We start from the raw sequence: 22283 nt of genomic DNA on the forward strand, positions 1-22283 counted from the left end.
ATTGGAAATAAAAACTCCTAACAATGAATTTTGGTCTTGGCCCTGAAAGAGAAATGTATTGGAACAATGGCAAGTTTTGAGACTGAAATGAATTCCTGAAGTCTTTTGGTTATTTCTTTTCAGGTTACACATTTTTTCTACATATTATTGATGTGTAAACTAAGGCGATTGATACACAATCCGAGTAACTTTTATTTAAATATTGTGAACACATAAATAATATGTAGAAAAAAGTGTTAAATCCTTATAGTTTTTAACCCAAACAATTGCATTATTAAGTAATTGTTTGTTCATTGGCCATTATTTATACCATCAACAGTGACTGGGGAGTGGAACTTATGTAACAGGTCTTTTTCTGACCACCATTAGTGGAGCATCCGTTTGACTTTGCGGGATGAAAAAAGTACACAGTCACTTCCAGTCAGAATGGGGATGTTAAATCTGATGACTTGTGTATACAGAAAATTAAGAACCCTTGTAACAACTGGTCCGTATGTCGTCTGCTGAAAAGCAAAATTTCTGTCCCAATCCGAAACACCCTCACCTCCTAGTGGCAGTCTACATTTCCACGACCTTCATCCCGGATGACTTTATCACAGGACCTGCTAATTGTATTTATTGTTGATTTGATATTAGCGTCAAAAATATGCATGAAACATTTGCCACTGGACGTTAAGCAACAAACAATTAATCAAACTATTAAATGGAATATTGACATGTCGTAGCTATTTTTTGTAAGGAGATAGCTACCAAATTGACATTCGGAGATCCATAAATGTTCGATAAATGCAAAATAACTAAACTGTAGGACTAATCAAGTATATTTCATTAAACTGAACCACTTGTGAAAAATTCCATTTTCAATAACACGCATCTAATCTAGAGTCGGTTACAATATTTTTTCAACGTATGGTAATTATTCTGTTACACCGTTCCGTAATTTATACAGTTCGTTTGATTATATTCTTAATCTATTTATGTGTTCCAGTCTAGGAGGATTATTCATCTTTAACCTCATAAGAACATTAAAACATCGTATCATCGCTACCTTTCCCCTGCTCACACGGATCTCAAACCGAACATTGCAAGGTCATACCAGTTCTGGAGAACTTTTCAAAGGACAAACGTCATCTAGGACACAATTCGTGGCTAACCACAGAGTGAGTTAACTTTACAACATTATTTTTGAAGCCTTCAAATTACTCTATACATATTCGAACATTCTCTCCGTGAAACACTGGAAATTTAACTGCTCTTGAAAGTACAACATTTTCTCGGATTCAACGGACTGTGCTATCTATTACCTTTGACATTTCGTTTTAATAACATTAATTGAACACATTGTAAAATTGTATGTTATTTGTTTTTCAGCTTTTTACCATTTGTTAGATTGACTCTTGATTAAAGTATCAGCACCTGATAGTCTTTTCTGCTTGAGCCCAATCGTCGGTTATACTTAATGGTCAGGCCATTACAGTAAAAAGTCTACAACTTGCCTGTTGTGTCTCACAGATAACGCCACTCCACGTTAGTTATACAGCTACATAACAACCTACCTGTTGAGCCCTGCATGTACGCGTCATCCCTTGACGTACAGTAAATTGACAACAACTTGTCTACACATCTCCTGAACCGGAAATACAACGGAGCATCGTTCGTAGCTGTTACCTTGACACTACGCAACACAGCTTGTGCGTACTCGGCAGCAACCCAACAACGTTGAGTCAACATGGATCCAAGTCATGTGGAACAACAAGAAGAGATACATGCCCCAGAGGGAAATGTCCCAGATCTAGAACTCTTACAAAATCCGTCTAATACCACACATTTAGATGAAAATCCCGAGACTAGGCGAGTACGGGATCTCACCGAAAAAGGTAAAGGAGCCTACACAGAAAAACGTAACAAGTTCTGTGAGGAATTAGAGGTCCTTTGGTCAGATATAACGACCCAGTTATTGGAAATCACCACACCTCCCAATGAACTTCAGCAAGTCTTAACAGCCCAGGACAATCTTGTAAAAGCCTGTACAAATTATCGTAGGCTCACAGACGAATATCTGGACTTTCTAAAAAGGACCAGAACGTTGGACAGTCAAAAAGACATAGACGCATGTAACCTTACATTGGATCTCCGTCTGTCCAAAGTGGAACTGGCCATGGACTCTTTACACGAGCATCGCCTCGCCCTAACAAAGGCCAAATCAACTAAAACAAAGACCTCAAGGGGTAAGAAAACCTCGCACAGCGGTAGCTCTAACGTGTCAGACAAAGCGTGCCAAGGCAGAGGCTGCAAAGTCTAAGATAGCATTCGTCGAAAAACATGCCCTTATCCTACAACAGGAAGCAATGTTAGAGGAACAAGCCTTGTTCAGACAAATTGAAATGGAACAGGAAGCAGCACAGAAAAAGGCTGAAATGGAACAGGAAGCCACACGTAAAAAGGCAGAAATGGAGCAAGAAGTCGCTCAACGTAAAGTTCAACTAGAACAGGAGGCCGCACAGAGAACAGTGCAATTAGAACAAGAAGCTATGCGTAGGAAGGCTCAAATGCAACAAGAAGCCGTACGGGTAAGCCGTGAAAAAGCCGAGCTGAAAGCCAAATTTAACCTTCTTGAAGCACAGAGAGAAGCTGCAGCCGCAGAAGCCGAGGCTCGTATCCTGGAATACGATGACAGCCAAGCGTTTAGCGATCTCCCTGACGAAAAGGAAGACCTGCTCCAGCGTGTGCAAGATTTCGTCAATAAACTTCCTGTATCAACTGCTGTAAAGGAAGTAACAGGACCTCAAAAGAAAAAACAAATTCCTGTTAAAATTGAGCTGAGTCATGAAGCACCAGCGTTCGTGCCATCTGTGGCACTGAACTTGCCATCACAAACACCTAAGGTCTTGCCTACACGTGCTAAGTCACCAGATGTTAATGCATTCCCAGATCTGGGAACAATAACTAACATAGGAAAACGGGGCGTTTCAGAAAAGATCCCTGTCTTACACCAAAATCAAGGCGTCATAGAAGAGATCCCTGTTTCACACCCAAAACAAGGCGTAATAGAAGAGAACCCTGTAGCATACCAGCAACAAATCAATCCCACGTCGGAGATAACTAGATTTCTTTTACGCAAAGACCTATTATTCTCCAGGCTAACAAATTTTAATGAACAGGCAGAATCCTTCCATACATGGAAATCTAGCTTCAAAAACGTCATAGACGAATTACAAGTTTCTGACTCGGAACAAATAGACCTACTGATAAAGTGGCTAGGGCCAGAGTCTGGTAAACATGCCATGAGTATTAGGGCATCAAATGCCAACAACCCTACTAGAGGCTTACAGAGGTTATGGCAAAGACTGGATGAGCGATATGGTGCTCCAGAAATGTTGGAAGCCTCTATCACGAGTAAACTCGTCAATTTTCCTACCTTGACGAACAAAGATAACGCACGTCTTTATGACTGGTCTGATATTCTATCAGAAATCGAATATCACAAGGAAAATCCCAAGCTGGGATGTTTGCTTGCTTATTTCGATTCTTCGTCCGGTATAAATCCTATTGTGAAAAAACTACCATACGGACTCCAAGAAAAGTGGATAACAAGGGCTTCAAGATACAAGTCCAAATATGAAGTTGCCTTTCCGCCATTCACAGAATTCTCTGCCTTCATCAGGGAAATGAGCAAAATTAAGAACGATCCTGGGTTCATCTTTGGATCAAAAGTAACACCAAATACAAAAGACTCTACGCCAAGGTTCACACCTCAGACGTACTCTAAAGTCAACGTCCATAAGACGGCTGTTGAACAGCAAACTGAAGACAGCAGTCAACAACAAAATCTGTGTATCCTACATAAGACAAAGCATACCTTGAATGAATGCCGAGCATTCCGAGCCAAACCAATCGAGGAACGCAAGGAACTGTTAAGACAAAACAATGTGTGCTACAAGTGTTGTGAGTCAACCACACACAGAAGTCGGGACTGCAACGCAAGTATCAGTTGTAACGAGTGTGGAAGTGAACGACATACCACAGCACTTCACATCACTAGACCACAACAATCTGAAAGTTCCCAGTTTAGCTCACCCAGACAAGCCTACGGCGGGGAGCAGACAGAGTCAGCTGAAACAAAGTTAACCTCTGTAAGTTCGATCTGCACAGAGATCTACAAAGATCATAAGAGCGAGAAATCTTATGCCAAGATATTACCTGTGGACGTGTACCACAAGGACAAGACAAACAAAATTATCAGGATGTACGCCATTATTGACGACCAAAGCAACCGGTCTCTTGCCTCGCCTGAATTCTTCAGTCTGTTTAACGTTCGGGAGAAACCTGAAAACTACTCTCTTACGACATGCTCCGGCAGAGTAGCTACTTCCGGGAAAAGAGGAAAAGATTTCGTCATAAAATCTGTACATAGTGACGTACGATTTGATCTGCCTACATTAATTGAATGTAATAATATTCCCAATCATCGAGACGAAATTCCTACTCCTGAAGTTGCAATGCATCATCCTCATCTGAAAGAACTCAGAGGAAGCATTCCACCAATAGAGGAACGTTGTCAAATTCTTCTCCTTATTGGAAGGGACCTTATAGAGGCACACCACGTCCTTGAACAACGCCTAGGACCATCCCGAACTCCATTTGCCCAAAAGTTGAGACTTGGTTGGGTCATAATTGGAAATACATACATTGACAAGCAAACTTCTCCTATTCAAGTCAACACAAAGATAACTAACGTTTCAATCACGGAATCAGAACAACGTCTTGCCTCAAGACCGGAAATAGCCGTCAAGGACAAGAATCCTATTGTTGTTCAGTATAACGACACAAACTTTCATATGAATGCCAAGGTCGCTAAATCGCATTCAATGCAATCCCTTGAATGTACAGGACCTAGTACCAAGCCTGTTAAACGCACAAATTCATCTAAAGGGACATCACTCGCGTCACTAAAAGCAAAATCTGTGACTTCTATAGAAAAATCTATAGATAAAGAAAGTTTCAATCCGAAATCAACAGAACCTAAAGTTCATGGAGAGGAAATCAATAGCATTCACAAACCTATTCCGAAAGAAGGACCTCTTGCCAATCTCAATCTGCCATTGCATGAGCAACGTCTACTACGAGGAGGAAGCAGTATTGTCAAATCTGACTTGAATATAAGTGAAAAGGAACCAGTAGTCTTATCTGGACATCGTCACAGAGTAACACCTTTTCTTGGACATTACTACGACAAAATCAAACATAGAGGACGCCACTCTACAGATAGAGCGACTAGATCTGCAGGATTGGACGTTATGACGAAACGCCTAATTTCGTCTGATACTCACAAAGATGTGTCATATCGCCAAATCGGAAGACAACCAACTACTAACTCTTGTTATACTTCGATCTATCTTCGATCGTCGTCGCCGTCTAACTACGTTGGAGAAAACAGTTCCCATTATCGATACAGCAGTAATAGAACATTCTACAGAACACAACAATGTCGTCCGAGACACCCTTCTTCTAAAGGACAAAAAACTGTGCCTTCCCAGTTTCACGTGGAACGTACTTATTAGGAACCTTTATAGTGAAAAATCGTTGAGATCTGATATTTCTCACACGAAATAGTGGACATTTCACCTGTATATATTCAATTTATATTGGGATTAATTCATTTGTGTAAATCTTGTATACATATTCGAAAAACTTATGGAAAAGTGATATCAGATAGACATCAGACGGGGAGTATTCTGTTACACCGTTCCGTAATTTATACAGTTCGTTTGATTATATTCTTAATCTATTTATGTGTTCCAGTCTAGGAGGATTATTCATCTTTAACCTCATAAGAACATTAAAACATCGTATCATCGCTACCTTTCCCCTGCTTACACGGATCTCAAACCGAACATTGCAAGGTCATACCAGTTCTGGAGAACTTTTCAAAGGACAAACGTCATCTAGGACACAATTCGTGGCTAACCACAGAATGAGTTAACTTTACAACATTATTTTTGAAGCCTTCAAATTACTCTATACATATTCGAACATTCTCTCCGTGAAACACTGGAAATTTAACTGCTCTTGAAAGTACAACATTTTCTCGGATTCAACGGACTGTGCTATCTATTACCTTTGACATTTCGTTTTAATAACATTAATTGAACACATTGTAAAATTGTATTTTATTTGTTTTTCAGCTTTTTACCATTTGTTAGATTGACTCTTGATTAAAGTATCAGCACCTGATAGTCTTTTCTGCTTGAGCCCAATCGTCGGTTATACTTAATGGTCAGGCCATTACAGTAATAATCTGCTGTTATTGAATACGTTTGTTTTTCAGCAATTATTTGAATTGTACTTTGTAAAAAAGCACACAGTCACGTGCTTGTAATTCAAATAGTTTGTGTAGATACTGATCCAGTTGTCCTTATAATATTAAAGATGTTTCGGTTAAGGTCGTATGGCCTATCCTCATCAGCCTATCAAACCACATCTTCTTGTTTCTGTAAACATGACCACGGGTGTATTAATTCACTTACCACAACCACAATTCTCCATTACGCATGTCCCATAACCGAATACCATCAACAACCGAATTTTTACTCTCACTGAAAAACACGACGAGTGCCAGTGGTGGAGCAAGAATGGGTTTACTAAATGAAGAGCCTTCGTTTATCCCCCCTTTTTTTATTGTGATTCATGCTCTGAATTTTTCTCTGAAAGGTTTTATACAGTGGTGTTTGTCTTTTCGTTCTGTTCTTATTATTTTTACAAACAACTGATTTCAAGAAAGTTCGACAAAAATTGCTGTTAATAGATATCTACAATAAACTGAATGAGCCCATTATTTATTTGAACCAAAAAGCCGTTCTCAAAATTAAATTGTTGTCTTCTTCAATTACATTTTACAATTTACTTTATCGGGTACAATTACATGTATTAAATGGTCCAACCCATCTGTATGTGTAACATACTTCCTTCTACTTGTGTACATCATTGTCAGATAATGGATACATTCCCTCTAGGATCGATCTTATTGTGGATTTACATACCCATACAAGGCAAGTTAATAAACAAAACAAAAAAAGAATAAAGCAAATACTACAGGAAAACGTAAATTTTATTATTCATGTTATTCTGAAAGAACTTAACCAAGATAGTTGTATCTTGTAAAAGAATGATAAAGATAATTAATGATAAGATAATGGAAAAATGTTTCTTTCTGATCGGTAATTATATAAATAGTGATGGTAATTTAATCGAATGTAATTATATGTATGCCGTGTCCTTTCATAATTGTTTGACATGGTCAACTCAGTTTTATACAGTCATTAAAGGTTCATTAAATCACGTGGTATAACCGCTGTTAGGTTAATTCCGGACGTTTCTGCGTATCGAAGCAATGATGATAAATATAAAGTCGCCCTTTTTTCCTTTAACTACAATCTGTCGATACATAACTCGCGCATTCATCTTTACATCAAAAGTTATGTTTTTTTCTCGGACTTATTTTGACGTTTTTACACTAAATGCATTGGATGTTTGATGTGTATCGATTGGATGTTGGATGTGAACTAATTGGTAATCTAGTCTTGGATGCATGATTATTTTTATAAGTTGATATTGGCTCTGAACAAGTTGTCTGTAACTGCGAGTACGCTCAGATCTTTAATTAATGCATTTTTGTTGTTGGGATGTCGAGTACATATGTTTCTATGTATGTGCCTGTCCCTAGTCAGGAGACTGTAGTTCAGTGGTTGTCGTTAGTTGCTGTATTACAAATTTGTTTTTGTTCATTATTGTGAACTTAAATAAGGCCGTTAGTTTTCTCGTTTTCTACAACTATAAGCAGTAACTTTTCATGAGGGCTGATTCATTTAGTCTGGACAAACACGATAAGTGTGATACCTTTTAATTGAGTTAGTTGCATGTACTTGAATTGTGACAGACAACTGTAATTTGTTTTTTGTTTGTTAGTGTTGTATGTACAGTTTATGTTCTGTAGACTTGTAAGTCTATTCAGATGCTTATCTAGGCCTGATATATTTTTACATACTTTTCCTTTGTTTGAAAGATGGCAAAGAGATTAAAAAGATTGAGAGTTACATTTGGAATTTCATAATTTACATTGACGACTTTACTCACTTAAAATGTGTGAGATATACTTTTGTATTTGAAATATGTATATAGATAATCTGCATATAATTATATATATTGACCCTTTGAGATTGTCGTTTTGTTGCTACATAATTAACAACTTCCGGAATGAACTGTCCGATGGTTATACCCCGTGTAAATGCTCATCTCAGTAAGAGAAAGAAGAACACTATGCACATGTGCAGTGATTTAGAAGATTTTAAAATGTTTGTTGAATATATAATTTAACTATTTTGTTTTTAAATGTTTGTAAATGCATCCCCTGAACTTATTATTTAGACTACTATTTTTTTTTATATCTAATATCGGTCAAAGTAAACTTGAAGATTGACTGCTTTATTGTTGACAGTATCAATTACATGTTTTTAAATACCACAATTGAAATTTGTAAGTGATATTATTAAAAACTATAAAACTATTCATCTACACACACTTCCCTGTGAGTTTAATACATTTTGTACGTTAAGACTTTGTCATACGATATTACATTGTTTCAGGATTTTTATTTGGGACGTTCGTATAAATATCACTATAGAACACAAGCATTTAAGGCGTGGTTTAAAGTATGTTAACTGTTGTAGGATGATTTTGTAAAAGATTTTATGACTGAAGAATTTCAGGAAAGTATCAAAAGTAATAGGAACTTGGTGATAGGGCAATCTTTTTTAGTCCTCCCCTTTTTCCCAAAATCCCTTATTTTTTATTTTTTCTGTATTCTATGAACAAAGTGTATCTGCTATTTACTATCAATTCCAAGTTTACTATCCTAGGTGGTTATAATCATTATAGACTCTCTATATAATATATCAGTGACAGCCGCGGATAGTGAACTTGGAATTGATAGTGAATCGGAAATATATTTTATTTATAGTATATGTTTGATTATAATATACAGAAAAAAAACCGCAAAAACAATTGTTCTGACTTGTCTTTCACTTGAAAAGGTCCGTCAGATTACAGAACAATATTCGGACACCTTTAGGTGTCAGACCACCAATTACTCCCTCCAATTTAAGTAGCCCTACTCGGACACAATATAGTGCTTTTGGTGTCATGGTTTTCTGAAAATAACCAACAAAGGAGAAGGTTCACGAAGGGTTAAAATTGACCCTATATTTTTGACGTTTTTAAAATCGGGCTAATAAATTACAAATTTTGCATAGAAATACTTGTGACATTACTATCAATATGAAAATATATTTTATTGGCTCTTTCCCTTTAAATTTATGAAGCTATGACCCCTGAAATATACATTATTTGTATTTTTGGTCAATTTTGGTCAAATTTTTCCCCAATTTTAATTGTTTTTGGAATAATTAACCTTGGCCTCCATCCATGATCCAAAAAGTCTTTCTATTGATGAATTCTATATCACAATTCGAATCTTTTGGCTTCAAAACATTTTGGATTGTAGGTGGCGGCCAATGTTTTCCAAAGCTTTCAGGTAATTGAACAAATTTACCATATTTCAACAAAATGTCCAAAAATGAGCCTACTTTGGAGAATATTATGTACTTTTATGAAAAGAACTGATTTACTTAGCATTAGGTATTTTGAAATAGACCCATTTACGAATCAAATTGTGACCTTTTTGGGGTTTTATGATAAAGTTGATATTTTAGGCCATATTGTGCCATAAGTGAACCTTGTCCTTTTCAGAAATAAAACTATTCGTATTAGAGAAATATATTTAGACCATTTTGAGCAAAAATTAAATTGTCTATGGGTTTGCATTAAAATTAAGGTTAAAAATTGGCATGTAGAAAGGTGATACATGAATAATTCAGGATATACCTGGTTTCTATGAAGTTAAATAAAGGCAGAAGTATTATACCGCTGTTCGAAAGTCATAAATCGATTGAGACAAAAACAAATCCGGATTACAAACTAAAACAATGAGAAACACTTCAACTATAAGCGGAAAACAACGAAACAACAGAAACACTGAAGTAAAACTTAAGGTAAAATATTTAGAAAGCTGTGAAAAATTGTAGAAATTTGGTAGAATAGATAGGTATTTTTAAATTATTTTCGTTTTCTCCCAAAATAACAAAAACTGAATAATCATAAGCGAGGATGAAAAGAGCGACTATGCATGGTTGAAAAGCCTACAGAAACATCTATACTATTAAACGAGAAGACCTCATTTTGTGTGTCGCTTCTCTTCCTCCCACAATAAATTGATCATCATGCCTGTGTCCTACATGTACCATGCATAGTTGAATTTTTTATCCATTCTTTTGACTATTCAGTTGGGTTATTTTGGGAGAAAAACGAAAATAAAGGTGTCAGACCACCAATAAAAAATCCCTATCTGTTCAACCAAATTTTGCAATTTTCACAGCTTTCTAAATATTTTACCTTAAGTTTAACTTCAAGGAAACCAGGTATATCCTGAATTGTACATGTATCACCTTCCTACATGCCAATTTTCAACCAATGTTTAAAGTCTTGTAACAAATTTCTGATTTTGAAAAGACAGGTACTACCAAAATAACTCCCGGTTTTCTGGAAATCTTAAATTAGTGTACTATATAGCGCATTAATCCTGAATTTTTAATGCAAACCCATAGACAAGTGAATTTTGGCTCAAAATGGTCTAAATATATTTCCCTATCACCAAAAGTTTCATTTCTGCAAATTTGTTGGCAGTTTAAGTAAACAATGACATCAAAAGCACTATGAATCCCAATCCTAATTCATCAAACATTTAATTACCTTTGTATTAGTGGGCATGACTCATTTCCACTATCATTCTTCTGTTTAACGTAGTTGTCACATTTTATAAGTTCAACTTATCACAACTGATCAATTTTGTTCGTAGTGTCGTCGTATTTTTGAATCTTAAATAACTGAAATATTGTATGGGCGACAACTGTAGTTTTCGCCAAATCCGGTAGTTTAAAAACAAATGCCTAATGTTATTGTATAGCACGATAACGTACAAGTGTTCATGGAACCAGTATAAATTTCATTTACTTAAGTATAAATTAACTCACCAGGATTCAGTTTATCTATACTAAAACTCTTGCCATGAACTTTCATACCTTATCGTGCTGTACAAAAAAAAATAGTTGACGATTTGCAGACACAAGTTCTATGTTTGATTTACATTGAATCAATACAATTATACCCGCTTCCACATTTTCTCTGAAAGATTTAAGTTTGAATAAACAGATAAGAGAAACAAACGTAACAATACAATAATTTATTGATCGCAATACATTTATGCATATCGTCAACGTTTACTTTTCCTAAACAATAAGCACTTGGAAAAGCATAAAAAGTTTAAAAAAAAAAAAGAAAGTACTAATTGGTCCAAAAATTGGCCAAGCATTAAAATTCTTAATGATTTGATTTTAAAGGAGGCAATAAAAACAATCTGAAATATAATTCGATTTAGCGCACATTTGACCATTCATCATACCTTCTCTAAGTATATATCGAATATATTTAGATGTAAAAAAAATGATTATGTATTGCTAAATTTAAATTATTCTAATCTTGTTAGCATTATGTAAAATTCGATGCTGCCTAATTCAAATGACCATTATAAAACAAATAAATAAACAAAATATTAAACAAAAAATTAAAAAAACAATCTAACAACTTAACAATCTAACAAATACTCAAACCAACACACGAATAAATAAATTAACACAATAACAAATTCTGTAATGTCAAATCTGACAATTGCATCCAATAACCATCAATATTTTAAATAAACTCAAGCTGATAAACAAGTACAAATGTACAACAATTAAGAACGCATTAACGTTTTTATCTTGAATGAATACAGTGATGATAAACAAGTTGCACAAACATGTGACATAAAAGTATGTAGCTAACCATTTGATCTCTTAGATAAAGATGTGTTAAGAAAACTGAATGTTTTCTATGCTCAGTTGTAAAATAGATAATTGTTACAGGCGAATAATTTACAAAGAATATTAAGATATAGTAATAAGTTTATTTCTGTTACATTTGATGATCTTATAAAGAATATGTAAGGTTAAATTGTAGATGTGTTTGATTTTTCACGCATAAGTCTTTAGGTATAAAACACATTGGACAACAGTGAGTTCCCACACAACAAAATGCCTATCATTTCAACTAAATTTGATATTTTCAAAAAAATATTACCAACTGACTTTTTGACCGATTTTTAAATATAGACACAATTAGATGTAGAAAAATGTGAAGTTTTATGGTTTATTTGGTCATAAATTTTGTGAGGGATGTTTTCATTATCTGATGGTTTAAACACAAATGCAAATTTTCACGTTTCTCATTTGGTTAGAATACATAGCAAACTTTTTCAAGATATAATTTTCTCTGTGTTCACACCGTCAGAAAATAAAAAATAGTCTAAATTGGAGGGAGTAATTGGTGGTCTGACACATAAAGGCGTCCGGATATTCATTCCGTCATCAGACTGACTTTTATGTCAGACATGACTACCGGTTTTAACATTGAGAACCAATCGTATGATAGATAACAAAAATGAAAAATAAATAAGCCAATCAGAGTGTTGTCCATATCGTGGTTTTTAGATCGTAAGAACCACTACTATTATACCTCGGTTTTAACTTGCACATAATTTTCATAATTACTCGGACGAGGACAGGACTATTACTTTTGCGTTTATCTGTAAGTACTGTATACTATGATTAAAATACTACTATAATGTATATATATAGACACTCTATATAATATAGCAGTGATCGCTATGGAGCCGGAAGAATAGAAAATTAAATACACTTTAATATTTATAATATGGAGACGTATTTTCATAGCAGAGTCTCTGTTCATAGTATACAGAAATGCAAAAATAATGGAATATAACAGAAAACAAATGATAACGGACTTTGAAAAAAGGGAGAGGGCTTAACAACATTGTCCTGTCTCCATGTATACCTATATGACTTTTGATTTCATTTCTTAAATTAAATGATACTTATATTTTTAGTTTTAGCCGTCCACGAGTACACCAAGTGTTCCATGATTAAGTCTCACTTATATTTTAAGTTTTAGCCGTTCACGAGTATACCAAGTGTTCCATTATTCAGTCTGACGTTATTTTTTTAGTTTTAGCCGTCCACGAGTATACCAAGTGTTCCAATGCATCGGTTTCTGAGAACCTCCCAGGTAAGTGAATACAGAGACAATATTATTTTTTGTTCATAGGCAAAACGTATCTATGATCTGTTGCCCAAGAAAACGATAAATCTTTATCTGTTTTTTAAACAGTGTATTAAACAAATTTCTAGAGTTCACCTCATATGAAAATAAGGAGATGTAGAATGATTGCCAATGAGACAACTATCCTCCATAGTTCAAATGATGTGGATGTAACCAATTATAGGCAACCCTAAGGCCTTCAACATATAAAAGTCTAAAAAAAAAATAGATTGGAAAATGCGGGTATTGTTTTATGGAAATCTCAATTAAGGAATGCTTCTCACTCACGCAGAGCTCTTACTCGTTGTCTGAAAATACTTGAAAATATTTGCTATGAAATTTATATAAATGATGCCAAATGGCTTATTATGGGCGCATACAAGCCTCCGTCCATGAAAAATGATGACTTTATTGAAAATTTTACAAAATCACTAGATAAATGTTTTGTGTCATATGACAATATTATTATTTTTGGTGACCTAAATTTTGACATGTTGTCTGCTGAAAAATCTCAAACTCTACATGATATATGTGATATTTTCAACTTGTCCCAACTGGTTAAAGGCCCAACATGTTTTAAAAAGGGGTGTAATCCATCCCTTGTAGATGTTATTATTACAAATAAAAAGAATTTGTGTTTTAAAACAATAAATAGTCCAAATGGTGTTAGTGACTGTCATAATATTATTTCAACAGTTGTGAAAGGAAATTTACCTGCACAAAAACGCAGGGATGTAACATATAGAAGTTACAAAACTTTTGATATTGATGAATTTACAAATGATTTACAGAAAATAAAGATTTCAGAAAATTGTAATGAAAAAGATTTAAATAGAATATATGATGATTATGAAGAAGATTTTAAAAACATATTAAATAAACATGCACCTGTAAAATCTAGGGGTCAAAGAAATAAACCACTTCCATGTATGAATAAAGAACTGAGAGGGGCCATATATAGAAAACAAATGCTTTATTCACAATATACTAAAAACCGGAGTGACAAAAATTGGGAGAAATTTAGAAAACAAAGAAATTTGGTAACAAAGATAAAGAGAAAATCAATAAAAGTATACTTTTTAGAACGTTGCTCCGGTGGGTCAAAATCTTGCGATTTTTGGAAAACAGTCAAACCATTTTTCTCAAAAAAGGGGAACTGTGGAGAGCAAAAAATTTTATTATGTGAAAATGACAAAATTGTAAATTGTTCAAATGAAGTTTCAAATGTTTTTAATAATTTTTTCTCCACAGTAGCAGACAAAATTGGAGCAGATGTTGTATATGACCCCTCAAATCACCCTAGTATAAAAGAAATTTTGGATAACAGAAAACATAATTCTGATTTTGAATTTAAAAAAGTATCAAATGAAAATGTTGAAAAAATTTTGAATAAAATAAACATAAAGAAGGCTACAGGAGCTGATGGTATTCCAGCAAAAATAGTGAAAAATTGTAAATCTTATATTGCACCACAGCTGACAACTCTTGTAAATTTGTCAATTGATAATAATTGTTTCCCCGATAAACTTAAAGAAGCCCAAGTGACCCCCCTTCATAAAAAAAGTGACCCATTATTAAAAACAAATTATAGACCAGTTAGTGTCTTACCCATATTTTCTAAAATCTTTGAAAAAATATATGAAATTCAATTAACTGATTATTTTGATAAAATATTTAATCCATTTTTGTGTGCATTTAGACGTGGACATGGATGTCAGACCACACTTCTCAGAGTGTTAGAAGACTGGCGAGAAGCTCTTGATTAAAACCAGTACATTGCAGCAGTATTAATGGATCTTTCTAAGGCTTTTGACTGCCTGCCTCACAATATTATGCTAGATAAATTATCAGCATATGGTTTAACCCCCAATGCAGTTGCTCTTTTAAAGTCCTATTTATCTAATCGAAAACAGCAAATTAAAGTCAATGTTCTGAGTGGTTGGGCTGACATCATCCATAAAGGCGTACCACAGGGTTCGATACTAGGGCCATTGTTGTTTAATATATTTATAAATGATATTTTTCTTTTTGTTAAAAATGGTAGTTTATATAACTATGCAGATGACAATACTTTATCTTTTTGTACTCCAGATTTCGATTTATTAATTTCAACTTTGGAATCTGATTCAAAAATACTTATTGAGTGGTTCAGGGTAAATAAAATGCAAGCAAATCCTGACAAATTTCAAGTTTTGGCTGTTGGCAAAAAGACCTTTGAAAAGAACCCATCTATACATATTCAAAATTCGAACCTCACATGTGAAAAAACAGTAAAATTATTAGGCATTGAAATAGACTACCAGCTAAATTTTGATGTTCATGTCAGCTCAATCTGTAGGAAGGCATCACAGCAATTAAATGTTTTAAAACGTTTAGGCTCATTTTTGGATAGACTTAGTAAACTTACTATATTTCATACTTTTATTCTTAGTAATTTTAATTTTTGCCCTTTGGCATGGCATTTTTTGCACTGAGAAAAATTCCAAAAAACTAGAAAAGGTGCAGGAAAGAGCACTCCGTTTTGTTTATGAGGATTTTACCAGCTCCTACGAGGATCTCTTACTTAAAGCTAAGGTGCCTTCCTTGCAGATCAGACGGATAAGAACAATGGCTCTAGAAACTTTTAAAATTATAAACAACATCGCTCCTGTGTGCTTACAAAATTTGGTGAATGTCAAAAAATCTAAATATTCTTTCAGGTATGTAAATATTCTTGAAATTCCACAGGTAAAGTCAACCCGTTACGGTAAAAAATCGTTCAAATTTGCTGCTGCTACTTTATGGAACAGTCTTCCAAACCATTTCAGGACAAAACAGTTTTTCACATTTTAAAAGTCTTGTTCAGTCCTGGAACGGTTTGGAATGTCACTGTTCTGCTTGCAGATAATTCTTAAACTGTTTTATTATTTATGCTGCTTTTGGTTGCTCTGGTCAAGCATGTTTTTACTTCATTCTAAATTTGTTGATTATTTTTATTGCATGCTATGTATGTGAGATTCAACTTTGTATTACAGGTTGTTTTATATGTCAAAATGCACTGTTTTTATGTTATTTATATGTTTTTATATTCGGTCAAAAGCTCCTTAGAGCTTGTGTTGCTTATTTGTACTCATGCCGAATCAAAATAAAGTTTTCTTATCTTATCTTATCTAGTTTACTTCGCGTTTGTTCTTTTTGCTTTTATCAGCTCTTCAATATATGTATATGATTAGGGCTCTCAATTGTTTGTGCTTCGAGCATCTTTAAAGAAAACATAAATTGTCGAAACTCGTCTCCGGAGACAGCATAACCGAATCAGTGGTTAAAATAGTGACGACAAAATTACCAAGCAGTACAAGTCGGTGTTAAAATAGCTCAAAGACAGCAGTATCGTTGGGTGTTAAAAATATATAGTATTGGAAAATTATAGACCGCCAACAGAAAGTCCAGTAGAGTCAGATACTAGTATGGCGGTAAACTATTATTCCGCCTGTAACGACATATTCTTCTCACAGTAATATAAAAATTTGAAAACAGATTTTACAAGTGTCTAGAAAAATTCCAATCTCTTATATATACTGGAAACCCAAATGTTCTGGAAATACATTATACATTTAAAGAGGAACATTATTTATTCACCATTAACATTTCTCTGACAATAATTATAAATCTGCCATTCGCTTTATCAAACAGACAATTACAAACATTGACGAATAACTCTTTTTTTTCCTTTAATTTGAAAATTACAAAAAAGTTACAAATTTGAAATATTTCAGTTGCAACGTTCTGTACCAACAGCGAAGCAGAAGGGGTGCGTATAGTTTTAGATGGGTACTTTGCTAATACTATCCCAGACAATGTTTGTTCATGTGTAGCACAGAGAGGTCAAGCAAAGAAGATTGTATTCTCGAACGTCAATTTCCTTCCATCCCCTATTCAGGGTGGAGCCTGGTGTGGAAGTAAGATTGTCGCCAAACAAGACAATGGCGAGAGTAACCATATGTCGTGTAGGGTATTAGGATCATTGAATCTACAGGATGATAATGATATACCGATAAGCCTACGAAAGGAATCAGAACCTGAAGATACCAGATATTGTGCACTGGTATACTTTGGTAAATAAAATTAAAAAAAACCGAATCAAAACAACCCGATCATCAAAGCGCCTTTTCTCTTTATTAAGAATTTAACTAATAAATCCTACTTGTTAGCTTTGTCCGTGTCTGTAACAATATTTCATATGTCAATCCTCGTTATCTATGTTAAACACAAGCAAGGCCGTGATTTAGTTACGACAAATAATTTAAATTTTTTACTGCTTTTCTTCATTGATACAAAGATTGATTTAGAAATTTGTACCTGTAACCTCTATTACAAACGGGGATATCTCATTCTTATTGTCAAAACAGCCCGTAAGTTTGGATACGATCCACGAAAATTTAATAGTCCTTTTAAATTATCCATACTATTATTAGTATCATTATTGTCACCGTAAAGCATTTAACAATGAGCAAAAACATATTCTTTTCAACATAAAGATAAGAAGATTTTGTATGAATATCATTGAGACAATTATCCACAAGAGACCAAATGGCACAGACATTAACAACTATAGCTCCCCATACGGCCTTCAACAATGAGCAAAAACAATACTGCAAGATATATTTGATTTGTTTATCTATTTTTTGCTGTTCAATTGATCAATCATGCTACTTCTGGTGGCATTGAATAATACAAAGCTATTAGTTTGTTTATTTCTTTTTCTCTTAAGCATGCTATTATTTTTTTTCAGACACCGACGAACCCATTAAAATATCCTGCTTTTCAAACTATGTTACAACAACCTCAATGTATGACTCAAGTATATTATCAACGACTGACCCCTCAACAATGATATCAAGTTATTCACCAGAGACTACAACTGTCGACATGTTAAAAGAGACCAGTACAACTTTGACATCGCAGCATGAAACTGTTTCTAATAGTATACTAATGAATACAATAACACCTACAGTTTCTACAACGCATTTGGATCCACACACAGCTACTCAAGTACTTTTAACAGAAAACGCGACTGTTGAATTGGAAAACACTGAAACAACTAAATCTGTTGAAGACTCAACTAAAGAATCAACTACACTTACAGATGTTAAAAGTGATACCACATCTTCGACAGCTAAAGCATTGCAGACTAGTAAAATGATTGATATGATAACGACTACGGAACCAACCGAAACCAGTAGAGCGATGAGTATTCAAATGACTGAGAGGACATCAGTAAAATCAACACCATTTACTTTTAATTCTAAATCAAGTACGGAGATTTCAAAAAGTCCCAGTACTGGATCTACTCCCGTGAAAACTACAGAAAGTTTGACGACACAGTATTACTTCACAAACACTAATATTACACCTACAGAATCTGAAGTCAGTGCAAACGTTAGTCTGGACATTACGAGAAACACAAAAAACTATCATAATGTCTCTAATACAACCGATATTGGTACAGCTGGAAGTTCAACTTCTGCATTTACTGAATCCACTAATACAAAAACACCATACACGCACCTGTTCAGTGTGACTACTGAATCAACTGCGACAACAAACACAAGTATGCTCTTTGAAACAACAACCACGGAATCAACTTCTATGAAAAATGCACTCGAAACAATTTTATCAACTTCACAGCTTTCATCCGATACAACCGCTGATATGATCGCGGTAACAAAAATTCACAAAAGCACCGATTCCAGTGTTAAGGTGACTTCAAGCATAGTAGAAGGCCTTAGAACTACGGATCCCAGCAAAACTGAAAGCAGTTTTAATACACCACTAATCACGCAAGATTCTACAATGAACACCAGGAGCACAACCAAAATAAATACCACAGTACCTCCTGAACCAACCACTACTTTAGTCAACGATCAAACAGTTGGTATGTTTTAGATAGTTGTTTCTTTTCCGTTATATAGATATCTGTTTTCTCCTTTCACTTTAACTTTACTTATGTTGAGTTATTTATATTGTTACTGGTTAGTACCTTATGTGTAGTTACAATGTACACATATCGATGTTTTAAAAGCACGAAAATTGTGTCTTATTTTCTATATTTTTTTAAATTTTTTAACTCTTTGTGTTCTTACCAGGTATACGTCAAACAGATGGGTCCTTTATTTCACAATTGATTGACATAAACCTTCAAAACAAGTCATTGCATTAAATTGATTTAGAAAAACTGTACAGAATTAAGGAGATTTGATTGATTGTTAATGAGACAACTAGCCCCTCCCCCCCGAGTCAAAATGACAGGGATGTTAGCAACTATTTCTTCTGAATGCTAAATTTGTTAAATAAATCAATTCTAACAAATTAAAAGAAGGAGTTTAAAGCTTGAATCAATAACTATCAAATAATGTAAAGTCATGTTTATATGTGATAGAACACACTATGATTATATTTACAGATGACAAGAACCTGTATATAGGTATAGGAGTAGGTTGTGGAGCTCTTGTCATCATTATTATAATTCTTATCGGAGCAACCATTCGGAAAAAGTAAGTTTAAACATAAAAGCCCCTAACACATTTGGAGTATTTCTTAGGGTTGTTTGGTTGACATTTCTATTATCTAAGAATAGAATGTTCTGATAAAAATTAGAATACAGCTGATAGTTGAAATCATATATACAGCTTAATAGAACAGAGTAAATTTCTTGTGCAATGTTAAACCATAACAGCATACGTTTTGTTTGATGCGATTCGCTCCTCAATGCTCTTTAAATTTCTACTTTATTTGGCCTTTTAATTTTTTTTTATTCGAGCGTCACTGATGAGTCTTTTGTAGGCGAAACGCGCGTCTGGCGTAAATATAAAATTTTAATCCTGGTATCTATGATGATTTTATTATCAATAAGGATATAATATACTGATGAACGGATTACAGAATATAAAATATAAATATATAAGCTATAATATCGATGTCAATATGTTCAAGAAGTTTGAATGTTTTGCTAATTTGCCTTGCGTCCGACATGACAGTCACAATGTCGATGTTCTTTACCTCGAACAGGCACATGATCATAAAATGGCGTTACACTTGTGGTTAGATCTATAATCAAGTGTCAATCTTTTATATATGAAACTACAATATCTTATTTTCAGACATTTAACAAGTAAAGGCATAGAACTAAAATCATATTTACATGGTGAAGATAATGACTATACCACAGTGAATGTTACCCATACTTCTGTCAATAATCAAACGAATGGAATAAATTTTACAAACGGACAAGCAGATATGTCGTCAAAACACAAACCTGACTGCAGTGAAAGGGACGAATACAAACCATCTGCAGCTAAACATATAGATATTCCTAACATTAAACCCGATAGTTTGTATGCTGTTGTTGATAAACCAAAGAAGAAACAATTAACGGACAGTGTCATTGGTGGTGTGAAGGGTCATACTGCTGCAGAGAAAACAACCAAACCTTCACAAGAAACAGAAACAACAACACCTGACACAGCAAATAATAATGGATTACAATATGCTGAACTAGAATTCAGTTATCACCCTTCAACTACCGAAAAACCGAATGAACCAAATAACGATTCGGTTGATTACGCCGAGGTTATGTTTAAAAGTTAGAACTTGAGTGAAAAAAAATAACATTTAAATTCAATGAATAGTTTTCCTGAACACCAATCATAACCATCGACATATCATTTGTCCAATTCGAATAAAGAAAAATGAAACGATTTGAGTGACATCACTCAGTGAACTTTGCAATGAAAGAAGAGTCTGATACATTGTAAAGACCATAAACATAACAGCAGTATCACTTTCGATTATAATATTGAATTGTATGCATATTTCAAATATGTATCAAATGTAAACAATATACTACTTAATGAATATATATGTGTAAATGTAACTAGCAAATTAAATTTTATTTTTGCTTTATATCATTTGCATATATGACATATTATCTGTATTGGCCTAAATAGTATTGTTCATATTGTAAATGTCATAATAACATTGAAATAGTTGTAGTATAGCACAAGCATTAACGGTTGCTGAATTTCTAAAATTTTAACCACACGTGGTTGTATTTTAGTTATATGAATATGTTGTTAATATAACTGTTTTTTTTAAGTATCTAGTGATTAAAAAAAATCCAAATCGTTTAACAGTACGTTAAACTACATTATGAGTGTAACTGTTTACATACTTCATTTGTATATTCCAACAGCCAAGTTTGAACGACTCGTCTTGAATATGTTTGTGATTGTCACACTCATAGATCGAAAATAAACTGACAACGCCATGGCTCAAACAGAAAAAGACAAACAGACAATATTAGTTACATAGTGTGCTAGTGACCTAATACGGTATATATGGGGTCAGTAAATTCCATATGGGGTGAGAGCGAAGCTCGAATCCCCATATGGAATTTTCTGATCCCATATATACCGTATTAGGTCACTAGCACACTATGTAACGAATTTATCTTACCGACTATCTGAACTTGTGAAATTTAGACTAGTTTCCTATCAAAATGAGCAAGTCTTCAATACTGTTAGCATTAAGAAACTACTTTCATTGATCTTACAAAAACAGATACCAACAATAACAACTTGTTAGGTTTAAATGTGTTTTATGAATTTATTTCAATCTTAATCATCACTTTCTTCGTCTGTTGAAACCTTTACGATTTTTTCTCAGTACCTTTTTGTTTTTATAAAGGGACGTAACACCACTACTAACCGTGTATGAAATAGGCTCCGCCGCCCTACAAAAATGTAGAGAGCCGGAGATGTGTAGTTTCATATCTACCTAAACAGCAAGAGATCTATAGATAGTTATCTTACCTTCTGTGGATTTATAGAGATTTGATTGGTTAAAGGACTACACTTGATGACAATGTATATTTGATATAGGGTGTCCTAAAACATATAGGGTTAGCAACCATACATGGT

General features: G+C 34.1%; 1 protein-coding gene and 1 long non-coding RNA gene across 2 annotated transcripts; both read left to right on the forward strand.

Annotated features, from left to right (window-relative positions):
• The first annotated feature begins 923 nt into the window (after positions 1–923).
• On the forward strand, positions 924–1420 carry LOC139482758 (uncharacterized). Its single transcript, XR_011654941.1, has 2 exons — positions 924–1160; positions 1372–1420. It is a non-coding gene; the product is annotated as an uncharacterized lncRNA (long non-coding RNA).
• Positions 1421–6932: 5512 nt separating this feature from the next.
• LOC139529843 (uncharacterized) lies at positions 6933–21359 on the forward strand. The gene is made up of 6 exons (XM_071325770.1): positions 6933–7049; positions 13234–13293; positions 17082–17420; positions 18098–19240; positions 19769–19859; positions 20466–21359. Exons 1-6 carry the CDS (start codon positions 6950–6952, stop codon positions 20950–20952), a joined length of 2220 nt encoding a protein of 739 aa, XP_071181871.1. The 5' UTR covers positions 6933–6949; the 3' UTR covers positions 20953–21359.
• The last annotated feature ends 924 nt before the right edge of the window (positions 21360–22283 follow it).

The sequence above is a fragment of the Mytilus edulis genome, chromosome 7, assembly GCF_963676685.1.
Source record: "Mytilus edulis chromosome 7, xbMytEdul2.2, whole genome shotgun sequence".
Classification (NCBI taxonomy): domain Eukaryota; kingdom Metazoa; phylum Mollusca; class Bivalvia; order Mytilida; family Mytilidae; genus Mytilus; species Mytilus edulis.

Excerpts from the sequence above, each read along its gene's own strand:
- LOC139529843 (XM_071325770.1), top strand. The coding sequence starts at position 6,950 with ATGTGTAACATACTTCCTTCTACTTGTGTACATCATTGTCAGATAATG. Across the intron at positions 7,050-13,233 it reads GATTTACATACCCATACAAG|TTTTAGCCGTCCACGAGTAT; the intron begins GCAAGTTAATAA and ends TTATTTTTTTAG. Across the intron at positions 17,421-18,097 it reads TTGTGCACTGGTATACTTTG|ACACCGACGAACCCATTAAA; the intron begins GTAAATAAAATT and ends ATTTTTTTTCAG.